Source organism: Sorex araneus, chromosome 10 (assembly GCF_027595985.1).
Source record: "Sorex araneus isolate mSorAra2 chromosome 10, mSorAra2.pri, whole genome shotgun sequence".
Classification (NCBI taxonomy): Eukaryota; Metazoa; Chordata; class Mammalia; order Eulipotyphla; family Soricidae; genus Sorex; species Sorex araneus.
In genome coordinates, this window is record NC_073311.1 from 55,241,835 (window position 1) to 55,255,899 (window position 14,065).

The 14,065-nt window shown below is 43.1% G+C and overlaps 1 protein-coding gene across 1 annotated transcript in view; it reads right to left on the reverse strand.

The window, feature by feature from the left end:
* The window catches only part of GUCY2C (guanylate cyclase 2C), a 60,807-nt gene that overhangs the window by 30,178 nt on the left and 16,564 nt on the right, over positions 1 to 14,065 (reverse strand). The window contains exons 6-10 of the mRNA XM_004611369.2: positions 12,832 to 12,928; positions 10,031 to 10,148; positions 9,304 to 9,439; positions 4,573 to 4,658; positions 2,025 to 2,130 (exon numbers count right to left, since the gene is read on the reverse strand). Coding sequence (XP_004611426.2) covers positions 2,025 to 2,130; positions 4,573 to 4,658; positions 9,304 to 9,439; positions 10,031 to 10,148; positions 12,832 to 12,928 — 543 coding nt within the window. The remainder of the gene's footprint in view (positions 1 to 2,024; positions 2,131 to 4,572; positions 4,659 to 9,303; positions 9,440 to 10,030; positions 10,149 to 12,831; positions 12,929 to 14,065) is intronic.

Genomic DNA, 14,065 nt, shown 5'->3' on the forward strand with positions numbered 1-14,065 from the left:
AGCACACACATATTATGGCTGATGGAAGCTGATTGTGTAAAACCAACGTACATAAAAAGGATTCAAAAAGGAAGGATGCTCAGGACTTATTACTATGCTCAGCGATCACTCCTGGCGGTGCTCAGGGGATCATATGCCCTGTAAGCACCAAACTCAGGTTGGCTGCATGCAAGGCAAATATATCTCACCAGCTATCATTTCTTTCCATCCCCAATTTCCCCCTGAGTTTTATTAGGATATTATTCACATAATTGGACTCTATGAATGTATGTGACTCTGAATTTATGTGACTGTGAAACAAGGACTTCACTAAGTTTGACTGACAGCCATTATCTCAGGTAGATATAAAATATATATGTCATTTTTTTTTTAATGATGAACACATTTTGGACTTACTCTGCCGCCATCTTAGCTCTAGTCCTTGTTCTCTGCTTTACACCCTAGGACTTATGACTGGAAGTTTGTGTGTTTTGATACCCTTTGTCCAATTCCCCGTAATGGGCAACTATAAATGCAACATGAGCTTGTGTTTTAGAATTCCCATATGCCAGATCGTACAATATTTGTCTTTCTCTGCCTTTTTCACTTGGCACAATGCCCTCAGGATCTATATGGATCTTCATAAATGCCGGGATTTCCAGGGTGCATCCGCCCCACGTCCCATAGCTTCTATACCCATTCATCCATGAATGGAAATTTAGCTTGTCTCCATATCTTGGCTACTGTATGCTGGGATGCTGTGAATATGGAGACAGAGAAATTATTTTTTCTTTTTTTTAATCAAAAAAATTTTATTGAATTGCTGTGAGATAGACCCTTACAAAAGTGTTCATAGTTAAGTTTTAGTCGTACAGTGTTCTGACACCCATCCCTACACCAGTGTATATTTCCAGCACCAGTGGTCCCAGTTTACCTCCCATCACCCTCACCCCCTCACCCCTCAGCCTACCTCTATGGCAAGCACATTTCTTCTCTCTCTCTCTCTCTCTCTCTCTCTCTCTCTCTCTCTCTCCCCCCCCCCTTTTGGGGATTGTGGTTTGCAATACAGATACTGAAAGGTTATCAGCAATATTCCTTTACCTACTTTTAACACTCAGTTCTTGTCCAGTGTGATCATTTTCAGCTATTATTGTCATACTGGTCCCTTCTCTATCTTACCTTCTCTCTGCGCCCCCCATACACACTTGTGGTTGATTCCAACCATTACTCAGTCTTCCTACCCCTTGTTTTCCTGGGCTGTGGATATTAGTCACAGAAATCATTTTGATATGGTGTTTCTGTTGGTTTGTTTTCTGTAGCTAGATCCCCCAGCACTGAAATTGCTGAACTCTAGGATAGTTCTATTTCTATGTTTTTGGAGCCCTCCTTAGCGTCCTGATCAGGCTACATTCCCACTAACTGTGCTCTGGGCATCCCTTTCTTTATCCCACCCCCACACCAACATTTGTTATTACTTGTCTTTGTAATGGTGACCTTTCTAACAGGCAGTAAGTGATATCTCCTGGTGACTGCAATTCTGGCAGAAATGTAGCCTTGGTTTTATTGTAGTAAGATGTAAATGAAGTAAGAAGATGCCCGTGTGCTGTAGTTTAACTTATGGCAAAGGATATTTGGATACATAATAAAGATATAGACAGTTAAATTAGAAAGGGAGTGTTTTCAGTGGTTAAACAAACTGCAGCATTTTTGTTTGCTTGTTTTTTAGACCACACCTGGTGGTGCTCAGGGCTCACTCCTGGCTCTGTGCTCAGGGATCACTCCTGGAGGTACTCAGGGAACCACATGGGGATTGAACCTGGGTTGGCTACATGCAAGGCAAGTGCTTTAACCACTGTAATATCACTCTGGTCCAAGAATGCATCATTTTACAGGGAAAATTCACATTTTTCCTGAATCAAAAAACGCCTAGGAAATCTAATCTAGACAATAAACAAGAAAAAAACACAGGCTAATTGCTTTAACCATAGAATTTACTCTCCATACCAGAAAAACAGTTCCAGGGAACAAACATTATGAGATCTTACCTGGGCCTGGCTTATCATCTGGAAGTTTATTGTTCTTCCAGACGAACTTGGGGTTCTTATCCATCTCTTTAGTATGATTTTCCTTAAATTCCAATAGAAGCGTATACTGTGCATGAAAAAGAAGAAAGGTAAATAGAAAGAGTCAGCTTGGGACGAGGCTGCTCAGTGATTCGGTAAGAGCACTTCTCAGTCACACAGTCCTTGGTAGCCGATGGCAAACACACTAGATGCACAGTTAGAGCTTTTTGAGCTCTAAGTAGGCAGATTTGTTTTCTGTTTGCTCTACTACCAAGTACAAAACCAATCATCCCCACCCAACACGGGTGTTTACAGAATTAGTTCGTTCTTTCCTTTTACAAATTTGCCCCCACCCCGCAGAAAAGGCCACTTCTAATCACATGACAAGTAAAGCTACAGTGTTTTCTGTATACTCTTAAGTTGCTATAGGAAATGATGTCTTGAGAAAATTTCTGGTTTAGTTTGTTTGTTTGTTTGTTCTTTTTTTTTTTTTTTTTTGCTTTTTGGGTCACACCTGGCAATGCACAGGGGTTACTCCTGGCTCTGTACTCAGGAATTACCCCTGGTCATGCTCAGGGGACCATATGGGATGCTGGGATTTGAACCCGGGTCGGCTGCGTGCAAGGCAAACGCCCTACTCGCTGTGCTATCTCTCCAGCCCCTGTTTGTTCCTTTTAGGGCGATCACTTCTGGTGGGGTTCAAGGAACCACAGAAGGTGCCAGAGATCAAACTTGGGTTGGCCATGTGCAAGGCAAGTGCTCTGCCTGCTGTACTATCTGTCCAGTCCCTTTGGTCTAATTTTGAACATGTTGGGGGTTCTTAGATAATTGTACATTTCTTAAATGTTACCAATTACATACTTTTTCAATCCCATCTATGCCTCTGCTCTAATTTGCTTTTATGCACATGTCAGGAGTGATGTTTCTAAGGTAATAAGTTTCTTTTTCAAGTACTCTGCCAGTGGGTTTATTAATAGATACTTACAAGACTCAGATCTATTGAGTAAGTTTTAAGATACATGAAAAAAGAGACATCTGAAGAATGAACATTCTTCTGAGTTTTTTTTTAATTTTATTTTTTGGTTCCTGGGTCAAAACTGGTGGTACTCAGGGACTATCCCTGCCTCTCTGCTCGAAGTCACTTCCCTAGCAGTGCTTGGGGAACATATGTCCTGCCAGGTCTTGAACTGTCTGACCATATGCAAGGCAAATACCTTAAAATCTCTTCCATCTCTTTGGCCCAACATCCTTCTAGATTCATTGTTTCCTCCAAATATTCTAGACAAAAGTTTTATATTCTCCAAACTTTACTCTCAACTTGGAGCTGAATCTGTGAGATGCATATAGTGAGAGGACCTGATGCATTAGGATTTAGGATACTGAATCTCTACTGAGATGGACCCCAGGGAGAGGTATTTTACTGAAAGCCCTGTGTTTGGAAGCTTATTACCTGTTTTCTTATATGTATATATCATAGAATAGGATCAATGGCGTTATTGAAAAATGTCATTAGATTTCTCTTTAGAGTGAGGAAGGTTAATGCCTGAAATAGCATTTTAATTTTTATTTGTTTGGTTTTTGAGCCACAGCCAGCAGTGCTCAGGGCTTGCTCCTGGCTCTGTGATCAGGGGTTATTCCTGGCAAGCTCAGGAGATCTTTAGGAATGCTGGGGATTGAACTCAGGTTGTTCACATGGAAGGCAAATGCCCTCCTTGCTGTATGACCTCATGTTTAATGTTGAGGTGCAGTTGTGAGGCTGACATGGATTCCCACACAGGTGTTACCTCCCTCTCACTATCAGACGTACAAATATAGCAAAGGATTGTTTAACTGAAACTTAAACCTGAAAGCTTTGTAACTTTCCACATGGTGATTCAATAAAAGAATAAATTAAAAAAAAAAACAAATATAGCAAAGGGTCCATGGTTATCTCTGCAGTTACTGCTGGTAATTGGAGCACAGAGGGGAGGTGGTGCTATTGCTCCAGCACCCAGATGCTTATTTTTAAAATTAAATGCTGATCAGTCACCTACTACATGCCAGAAAAGCTAAACACTGCACAGAGAGAGAGAGAGAGAGAGAGAGAGAGAGAGAGAGAGAAAGAGGGAGAGGGAGAGGGAGAGAGGGAGGGATGGAGGGAGGGAAGGAAGGAAAGAGAGAGGGAGAAAGAGAGAGACTCACAGTTTCTTTATTCTTTTCCACTATGTGTGATAAGAAGAGAAGACGAACAACATGAGCCACCACCTAACCTGGGCCAGCTGTTTATCGGGTGACCAGTGAGAACAGTCAGTGTTTCACTGACAACTTTCACTGTGATCCAGAATAGGAACTAACTTCCCGTGGGATCACCTTTCCGTAGTCTGATCTTTATAAGGAATATCGCTCCACCCTGGGACATCTCTGTGAGTTGGAGAGAAAACTGATCCCCAGGCTCTGAACCTAACACCCCACTTCTTCACTGTACTTGCCTCCAACCTTAGCCCCTGTCACCCAGTCACTTGACCCCGAGTTCCCGAGGACTCAAACATACTTTTTTGTCCTCCATGGAGGTGTACAGCAGCTGCATGGTGTTGTCAATGTCCCCGAAGTCGTCCAAGGTCACGTTGCCCTTATACCCTACAGCAGATTCAGAAAGACAGTTAGTCACCTTTCACCTGAGCGAACGACCTGATGGCACCTCATCACGAGTATGCATAAGTTCAAATTGCTCTATTTTATTGGGAAAACTGTTCACTTTAATATTTAAGCAGTGGGCATCTGGTCTGTTTCTGGGCTCTGAAATCTCTGAAGGACAGATCTTTATTTTCACACACACAAACACACTCACACACACACACACACACACACACGCCCAAGCGTGCATGCACGCACACAAACAGAAACAGTGCTGGGATGGAACTGAGGGTCTCACATGCAAACCAAATGCTCTCAGCTATTAAAGAGGCAGAGATTGTGTATGTTATTTAAGTTAGATCGAGATAAATTCAAATTAGAGTGTCATTTTAATGTGTTAACTATATTCCTATGATAGCCACAAAAAAATTAAAGAATATATGTCCCTCCCCCAAATGGAAAAGAAATTTAAGTATCCCACTATGAATAATAACAATGATGATGAAGATAATAATAATGATAATAATAATAATTTTTTAAAAAGAAAAAAGAAAATCAACCAAACACACAAGGAAATTTAGTAATGCAGGAGATGAGGTATAATACAGCCTTAATATAAAGCAAAATAACAGAACTATCTCTCTCATTAAAAAATGCTTTGAGTTATAAATGGAATTCTCAGTCCAAAACAGGATCACAAAGGTTTGCTTTTTATAGATTCTGTAGGGTTGGGGAGAGAGTTCAAGGATTAAGTTCATGCTTTGTGTGTAGAAAATCTGGGTTTGGGGCTCGAGCAATAGCACAGCGGGTAGGGCGTTTGCCTTGCACGAGGTCAACCCCGGTTCGATTCCCAGCATCCCATACGGTCCCCTGAGCACTGCCAGGGGTAATTCCTGAGTGCAGAGCCAGGAGTAACCCCTGTGCATCGCCAGGTGTGACCCAAAAAAGCAAAAAAAAAAACAAAAGAAAGAAAATCTGGGTTTGATTCACAGCACTGCTTGGACCCCTCAAGCACTACTGCATGTGGCCCCAAACCAAGGAAAGATACAACAAAAATATTGAGATACAACTCTAGGGACCCAGTGATTCCTCAGTGGCAAGTGTGAGGTAGTGAGTTTGATCCCTGCTGCCACACATGCGCTCTGCACAGTCCCTGTGGCTGTCTGAGACCCCCGGATGTTGCAGCAGAGTTAGCTGCCCTGACACAGAGTACACCTTTCAACTAAGTGTGTGGCCCTGGCAAACACCTCAGTGAGAGATGTTGCAGCACCAGAGTCAAGAATGTGAGCCCCCGCAAGTGTGTGTGTGTCCCACTTTGGTCTCTGGAGAACTGCAACCAGGTTGTGCACAAGCATCACCCCCCTGCCTGTACCACACACACATACATACACACACAAACACACACACGAGCATGAGGACCAAGTGTGAAAGCACCATAGCTGAGCATGTGCGTGAACATCTGTCACCAGAGCAATGCATGAGGGAGGGGTGAAAAAAAAAAAAGTAAAGTAAAATTACTCGAATCAGAAATGCAAGTGGATGATCGTAACAAAGAAATCGACCTGGGGCTGGAGTGATAGCACAGCGGGTAGGGCGTTTGCCTTGCACGCGGCCGACCCGGGTTCAAATCCCAGCATCCCATATGGTCCCCTGAGCACCGCCAGGGGTCATTCCTGAGTGCATGAGCCAGGAGTGACCCCTGTGCATTGCTGGGTGTGACCCAAAAAGCAAAAAAAAAGAAATCGACCAAAATGTAAAGGGGGGGGGTGGAGAGATGGATCAATGTGCTGGAGCAGGCTTTGAGACAAGAGGCCTAATTGGACCCTCAGTACCACAGGGTGCCCTGAGCACTGCCAGGAGTGACCCTGAGCATAGAGTCGTACATGGCCTCCATGCACCACCGGGTATGGCCCCCAAATAGAAATAAATTAAACAACATTCAGCAGAAGGAAAGACCTTCACGTAGTCAGACCCATATCGGAACAGCTCACAGCAAACATTCTGCTCGGGCCTGGGAGAGCAGGTGCCTTACCCATGAGCAGGACAAAGAGAGGAGGCCCCGTTTCCCCTACTTTATGCAACAGAGAAGTTAGGCAAGAGAAGGGAAAGAATGCACATTGCAAAGAAGAATAAAACTGTCTCTGCCCAGACATGATATGATCTTTTATTTTTTTTTTTGATCTATACTCAGGTAATACTTCTGGCAGTGCTGGGGGCCCATATGGGAATCGGGGATCAAACCCAGGTCAGCCGTGTGCAAGGCAAATGTCCTCCCCACTGTACTGTCACTCTTACCCCAGGCATGATGTGATTTTGTACATAGAAAACTCCGACAATTTCCTCCCCAAAGCCTTGAAGACTTAGACAAGCACCTGGCCAGAAGCAGGACACAGGGGCAGCACACACAGGCCAGTGTCCTTTCTACAGACAATAGCCACAAGCAGAAGAGGCAGTGAGTTAGCAGGCAACCAGAGGGGTGAGCTCTGGGGAGCAGGGTGCAAGCACCCCCTCCTGGGGTAGGGCCCTAGCCATCACGACAACCAAACGTGTGTAAGGCCCAGTGAGCACACGTGCAGACACTCCAGCCACAGGCAAGCACATGACAAGAATCCCAGGACCCCACATGAAAACAACAACAGCAGCAAAAAGAAAGGGGGCGGGCTGGAGCGATAGCACAGTGGGAAGGGCATTTGCCTTGCACGCAGCCAACCCGGGTTCGATCCCCGGCATCCCATATAGTTCCCCAAGCAACGCCAGGAGTAATTGCTGAGTGCAGAGCCAGTAGTAACCCCTGATCATCGCTGGATGTGACCCCGAAAAGGGAAGAAAAGAGCGGAAATGAATGAAATGAATGAAAAATGAATGAAAAAAATCTTTCTTAATTCTTGGACCACACCAAGAGGTGCTCAGGGCCCACTCCTGGCTCTATGCTCAGGGTTTAGTTTTGGCGGGGCTCAGGGCACCCTTCACGGTGGTGGGGATGGAACCTGGGTGGGCTGCATGCAAAGAAAGTGCCATCTCTGCTGTGCTATCTCTCTCGCCCCTGACTGAAATGTTTTGTAAGTGGGGGTGTGGGAAAACTGGAACTTTTTGGCAGGATGAAAATAGTATAGCCATTGTAAAAATAAAAAACAAACATAAAGCAAGTCCTCAAGAACTAGCATTCTTAGGGCTGGCAGACATGCATCACAGGCAGGGGCCTGGGTTTGATCCTGGCACCACCTCTGGTACCCAAGGCACCTCCAGAAATGATACCTGGGTACTTCCGGGCATGGTCAAAGAAACAAAACAACTCCTAGGACTTTCGTATAGTGCAACTCCACTTCCAGATATATGCTTTCCCATGAAATGGAAGCAGTGTCTTAAAGGGCCCTCTGAAGCCCCATGTCTAAAGCAGTTTTATTCACAGTAACAAAATTGTGGAAGCAAATGTTCCCCAACAGAGAAATGCTGACGTGAATTGTTGTGGTAGTAACATTCAATGGGTTATATACAGCCTTAAAGGGAAGAAGGACAAGGAGATAGTTCAATGCACTGGGTAATTCAATAGGATGGAGTACATGCACACAGGAGCCTGGGTTTGATCCTGGGCACTGCATCGATTCCAAAGGATCACTGGGGAACAACTCCCAAATACTGAGCCAGAAGTAACCTCTGGGCACTGACAGATGTGACTACAAAATTAAAATAAAAGGAAGGGTATTTTTGGCTTGCAATACAGATACAGATACTGAAATTCTTCAGTCATCATGGTTGGTCCTCTACCCACTTTCAGCATACGTCTCCCATCCAGAGCGATCCCCCCAACTATCATTGTCATAGTGGTCCCTTCCCTAATACACATTTTGTCAGAACAGAAATTTCTCCCTTAATAACAGGAACAGCACTGGGGAACCACAGGGGCTTATGTAGAAGGGGACTCTGAACTGAGTATTTCAGAGAGACCTGTGCTGGGAAATTCCAAATGGCACAGGTAGTGAGAGGGATAATGGAATTACAGGGGTTTTTTTTGGGGGGGGGCAGGGGATTGCCATACCCGGCGATGCACAGAGGTTACTCCTGGCTCATGTACTCAGGAATTACTTCTGGCAGTGCTCGGGGGACCATATGGGATGCTGGGAATCAAACCCGGGTCAGCCGCGTGTAAGGCAAACACCCTATCTGCTGTACTATTGCTCCAGCCCCAAGTTACAAGTTTTGAAGGATGATAGAAAGGGAGAAAAGGGGAGGGGGCACGAGCAAACCGGATCTATTCTTCTCGATAGTTTCCAAGTACAGTTAGAACATCACTGCCCCAATGGTGAGCTTGTGAAGCCACCACTACTAGTATTTCTCAGCACCATTCCTGAGCATCATGCTCCTTCTTTGAGTCCCACAGATTTTGAAATTCTTCAGCATAAACTGGACTTATCAAAAATAGCATCCCTTAAAAAAACAGCATCCCTTAAAGTCCATACAATGATTTTGCCGCTAATAAAGTTCAAAAGTATTTCGTTTCGGATGCATTTATTGATAAATGCCACCCCCAACACACACATATACCCATACACACATATTCTTTGCTTCCCAAAGTCTACCCATAATGGTTCTATTTCTAAAGCTTTTTCTAAAATGTGTTAAATCTTGTTTGCAGTGAAGAGACCACTACCTTGAAAAGTGAGGTTTTTGAAGGCATGAGCAAACTCAGCGGTGGTAAGATTTTTTCCGCTCTCAATAAATGTCTTGATAAGGTGTCCGAAGAGCAAGACCCCATTTAGGTAGGCCAGAGTAAAATGACTTGTGGCCTGAAAGAGAAAGAATGTTCTTAAAGGGAGTCCCCACAATGGAGATTCAAAGTTAATATTTAGCCTGGAGTCAAACACTTTAGAGGGGCAGCAAGGTATCTAGGAAAGTAAAGCAGTACTAGAGTAGAGATGGTGCCAAAGGAGACTTGGGGAAAGTGCTTCCTGAGGCCAGTGCTCCTGTCCTCACGACTCACCTTCTCTTGGCATTACCAGAATACATGGCATTTGGCGATGGAGCTCTCTTCCCATGATGACAAAAAACATATCAATTCAACCGGGAAAGAGAGCAGGCAGCATTTTTATTCTTGACAGGTTTTATGTAGAAATAATGCAGATTTTCAGTTTCATGTTATTGCTAAAGAGAAAAAGAGAATAATCCTCCCCCACGACTTCTACACACACACTGGCTAGAATTAAAGTCTCCAAAAGGAGGACAATATCTCATCCTTTATAGTATATATTTATTATCTATATATTCTCTCTATATGTACACAGAGTATCTACCCACAGTCTCTTTCTATATATGTACACACATGTATATATCATTTATGTATACATTATTTATAAATATGTATATATATCATATCTTACTGCAGATAAGTTCTTAGCTGTATAGTCCGTAGAGATGTGAGTTACAGGAGGTAGAGTCAGAACAAGAACGTTTCTCATATAATCAGGGGCTGTGACATTTTTCTGGAAGTAATGGTCACTGTAAAAAAAAAAGTTCAAGTCCATGTGAGATTGGGCTCCTCCAAAGCACAAGAGGCCATATAGGTTAGTATTCATACATGGTTGGGTCAGAGAGATAGTACAGCAGGCAGGGCACTTGCCTTGCATGTGGCCAACCCAGGTTCAATCCCCAGCATCCCATATGGTTCCTGAGCACCACCAGGAATGATTCCTCAGTGCAGAGTCAGGAGAAAACCCTGAGCATTGCCAGGCATGACACAAAAACAAAAACAAAATATTCGTGTATGATAAGCAGTTCAGGAAAAGATACTTCTATGAGGGTTATTTGGGGTGGGGTGGGGTCTGGATATGTGATCTTATGTGTGTATCAATGACCCTGGGTTTACAAATGGAAGCTTCTTTTCCTTAAGCACTCATAACAATTTAGAGACATTATACATTTTATGAGTTAAGTTTGTTTTTCAGATGAAGGAACACAAGCATGGGAAAAAAACACTTTCTCGACTCCTGCAAGCTTCTAGACATTAGCTTACTGGTCCTTGTATCCTCAACTCCTAGATGATAACTGACACACTGTGGACAGCGCGACCGAGCATGTGGTTCCTAAGCTTCCCTATTAATCTAAAAGTTCTAAGAGACAAAATAAATTAGTTTGAACCACTATAGTTAATATAAGCATCATTAAAAAATTAAGTCGCAGGCAGATACATCAACGTTCTTAGGAGCACGTAGAACACATCACCTAGACTACCACAGGTAATCCTAAAGCACTGCTATATAAAGCACTCCAGTTCTCAGGATTCTAAGGAACATTCAGATTAAGGAGCCAGAATTATCAAAAATTAGGATTTTGCACTGATGTATAGTTAGTTTCCAATGAATTGTGTGATCTTACCCCCAAACAATCCCAAACACTAACTATTTCTGTTCTTCATAAATGTTGACCAAGGAAAACCAAGACCTTGGCATCTGACTGAGAATTTGCTAAAAGTGCAGTTCCACCAGGCACACTATACTGAGGACGCCTTCCAGGCACAGAGTATCTACTGGAAGCCCATCAGTGTGGAGGTAGGTATGAAAATTTTGCCCTTTTCCCTGTACTTCTGCAGCAAAAATGCTGTCAATGGCGGGAAATAACCATCCTCTTCGGTTTTTTTCCCTTTGTCAGACAACGTGGCGATTACTAAACAGGCGTGAACTCGGTGGCTCGGGGCAAGGAAAAAAAGAAAAGTTATGTAACAAACAGCGGGACTTAATATCTCTATATTCTTAGCAATGGAGAACTATCAAATGCTTCCTTGGCAATAGGACTGTCTTTTTCTTTTTGGGGGGAAACCCCAGCAACGGTAGTGAGTTGTGTGTTGAAACATGGAATGTAATCGAGATAAAGCGTAAACGAAGTGAAACTTATCACGTACAAGGGTGGGGACTGGGGAGGTGGGAGGGGGCGGCAGATATACTGGGGGGGGGTTGGTGATGGAATATGGGCACTGGTGAAGGGAAGGGTGTTTGAGTATTGTATAACTGACATAATCCTGAGAACTATGTAACCCTCCACTTGGTGATTCAATAAAAAAATTTAAAAAAAAAAAGAAAAAGAAAAAGAGGAGAAAGTAAAAATATTGATAAATTGGAATGGACAGCACCATAGCAGGCAAAGAAAAAAAATTATTTTTCAAAAAAAATGCTGTCGATGGAATTATCTTCATAACCATCCAAAAGGCCTGTTCTTCCTCTACTTCCTGTAGGATCGTAAAAAGTCCATTTAGTGTGAGCGAAATGATAGGCAAAGATGCATGATCTGGTCAGACAAGCAAAGCTGAAACATCTGGTTGAGAGGGGAAGAAACATGGCACTCACAACTCCTTCAAGGTCAGTCTCAAAACTTCTTTCAATTTGTTAGTAAGATCTCTGATCACATTCTGTGGTAAGAGGTCAAAAGAGGGGACAGTTTCTAGAAGTTTCTCTCCTTAATTCCAAGGAAGGGTAGTGGAAAAGAGCAATGCCCAGCAAAGATTAATTGTGTGAATCAAACTTGGAACTTTCAAGTTGGTTTCACACAACGTGATACTTCCTCTTACAAAAAGTGGCCAAAGGGGGGAAAAATCTATCACCAAAGTCATTAACAGCAGAAAGCCCAGATAGAGCCTCTTTCTCATAAATGATGCATTGGCTTTGCACTTGATTAATCACTGTCTGGGAATAGAAAATCAAATTGGAGACCAGTACCCTGTTAAAAGAACAGGGCTATAAATGAATGAATACACTAGTTCAATGGTAGTTTCATAAAACATTTGAATTCTGACGTGAGGATGGTGTACAGTATACATCTCTGCTAAGACTACAGTTAATTTAATAAGAATAAAGATGTAAATAAGGAATGAAAGTTTGGTTAAAATATTATCAACACACTACATTCTATAAAGGCTATACAAAGTAAGAAAAAAAGTGTTTTTTTGTGGTTTTTTTTTTCTTTGTGGATCACACCCATCGATGCTCAGGGGTTACTCCTGGCTTTGCACTCAGGAATTACTCCTGGCAGTGCTCGGAGGACCATATGGGATGCTGGGAATCGAGTCCAGGTCAGCCACACGCTAAGGCAAATGCCCTACCTGCTGGGCTACTGCTCCAGCCCCCAAAAGAGAGTGTGTGTGTTTAAAACTTCTTTTCTAAGAGAAGATTCTTCCAAATATTTTACCTACTTGAGTAGATCCACCAGGATAATGACAATGTCTTCAGCCTCTGGTCGGTCACCCCAGAGGGAGCCGATGGTTTCTGGCTTACCACATACAATAAACACTGGAGGAGAGAGCAAGACAGGAGGAAAATATATGATTATCCACAGGCAAAGGCATAGAAAAACAGGGTCTTGATTTGGACCCCAATGTGTCTGTCCAACATTCATTATGTAAGAGTATCACTAACTCCTCAAATTACCACCAACATATTCCCCAGAACTTTAGGAGGGTCTGATGTGGTCATTTGAGGAATTGGTGTTAATACGTTTATTTGCATTTTGTATCATAGAATCAGAAGGCAGTGGTATAGAACCTTACAAAGAATCATCTAACCAATTTCTGTAGCTGTATAGGATTTAAAAGGATGAAGCCATGACCTTAAGCAATAGTGGGAGATGGGAGAGATGGCATCAGCATTCAAGTTGGAAAGTCCTGCTTCCGTGCTCCCATTCACCCACTATGCAGTAGTAATAAATATTACTACCACGGATAGGCAAAGTGCACTTACAGCGGTTGTAAAACATCTAGTAAATGCTATCATGGGAATCTATGGGGTCTCCTAGGCAACTTCCTATGGCCTTTGCTTACAGCTTCTTAATTTGAGACTCTGTTGTAACCATTCCATGATAGAGCAAATCTGAATCTCTGTGTCCCAGGATTCATGGGAACCAGAGACTTTATAAGTAAGAGAAGCTAAGGGAGGATCCTTCTTTAGATCTTTTCATATACTGTTTTGTTCAGTTGAACTGTAAACTCTTTAGGAATATGAATAACTTTGTGAATCTTCCCCCCCAGATCTTGGTCAGGTTTTTGCACGTGCTAGGTTCTCTTGATGGCTGATGGCTAATAATGATAAGAGATGCTGCTTCGAGTGAAGCAGGTAGATCCTGCCAAGCATCTCCCCTTGTAGAAATTCCCTACAGTTAACTCTATGACTCCTGAAAGAGTCTAACGTGTAGAGAGAGATCTGTGGTAAGTGAAACGAATCACCTAAGAACTTAGTGGGGATAATTTTATCGCATTAGGCATTAGTTGTCCACATTGCCTGTAATGGGAGAGCACAACATACCACCACAGGCGTCACTGAGATGCAGGGAAAGTGAGACCATCTTTACTTACCTGGAGGTTTAGCCTGAGGCTTGAGAACAGTAAGTGTACCCTGCAGGGACCAGGGTTCAGAGGGTGAGGGTTGGTCACA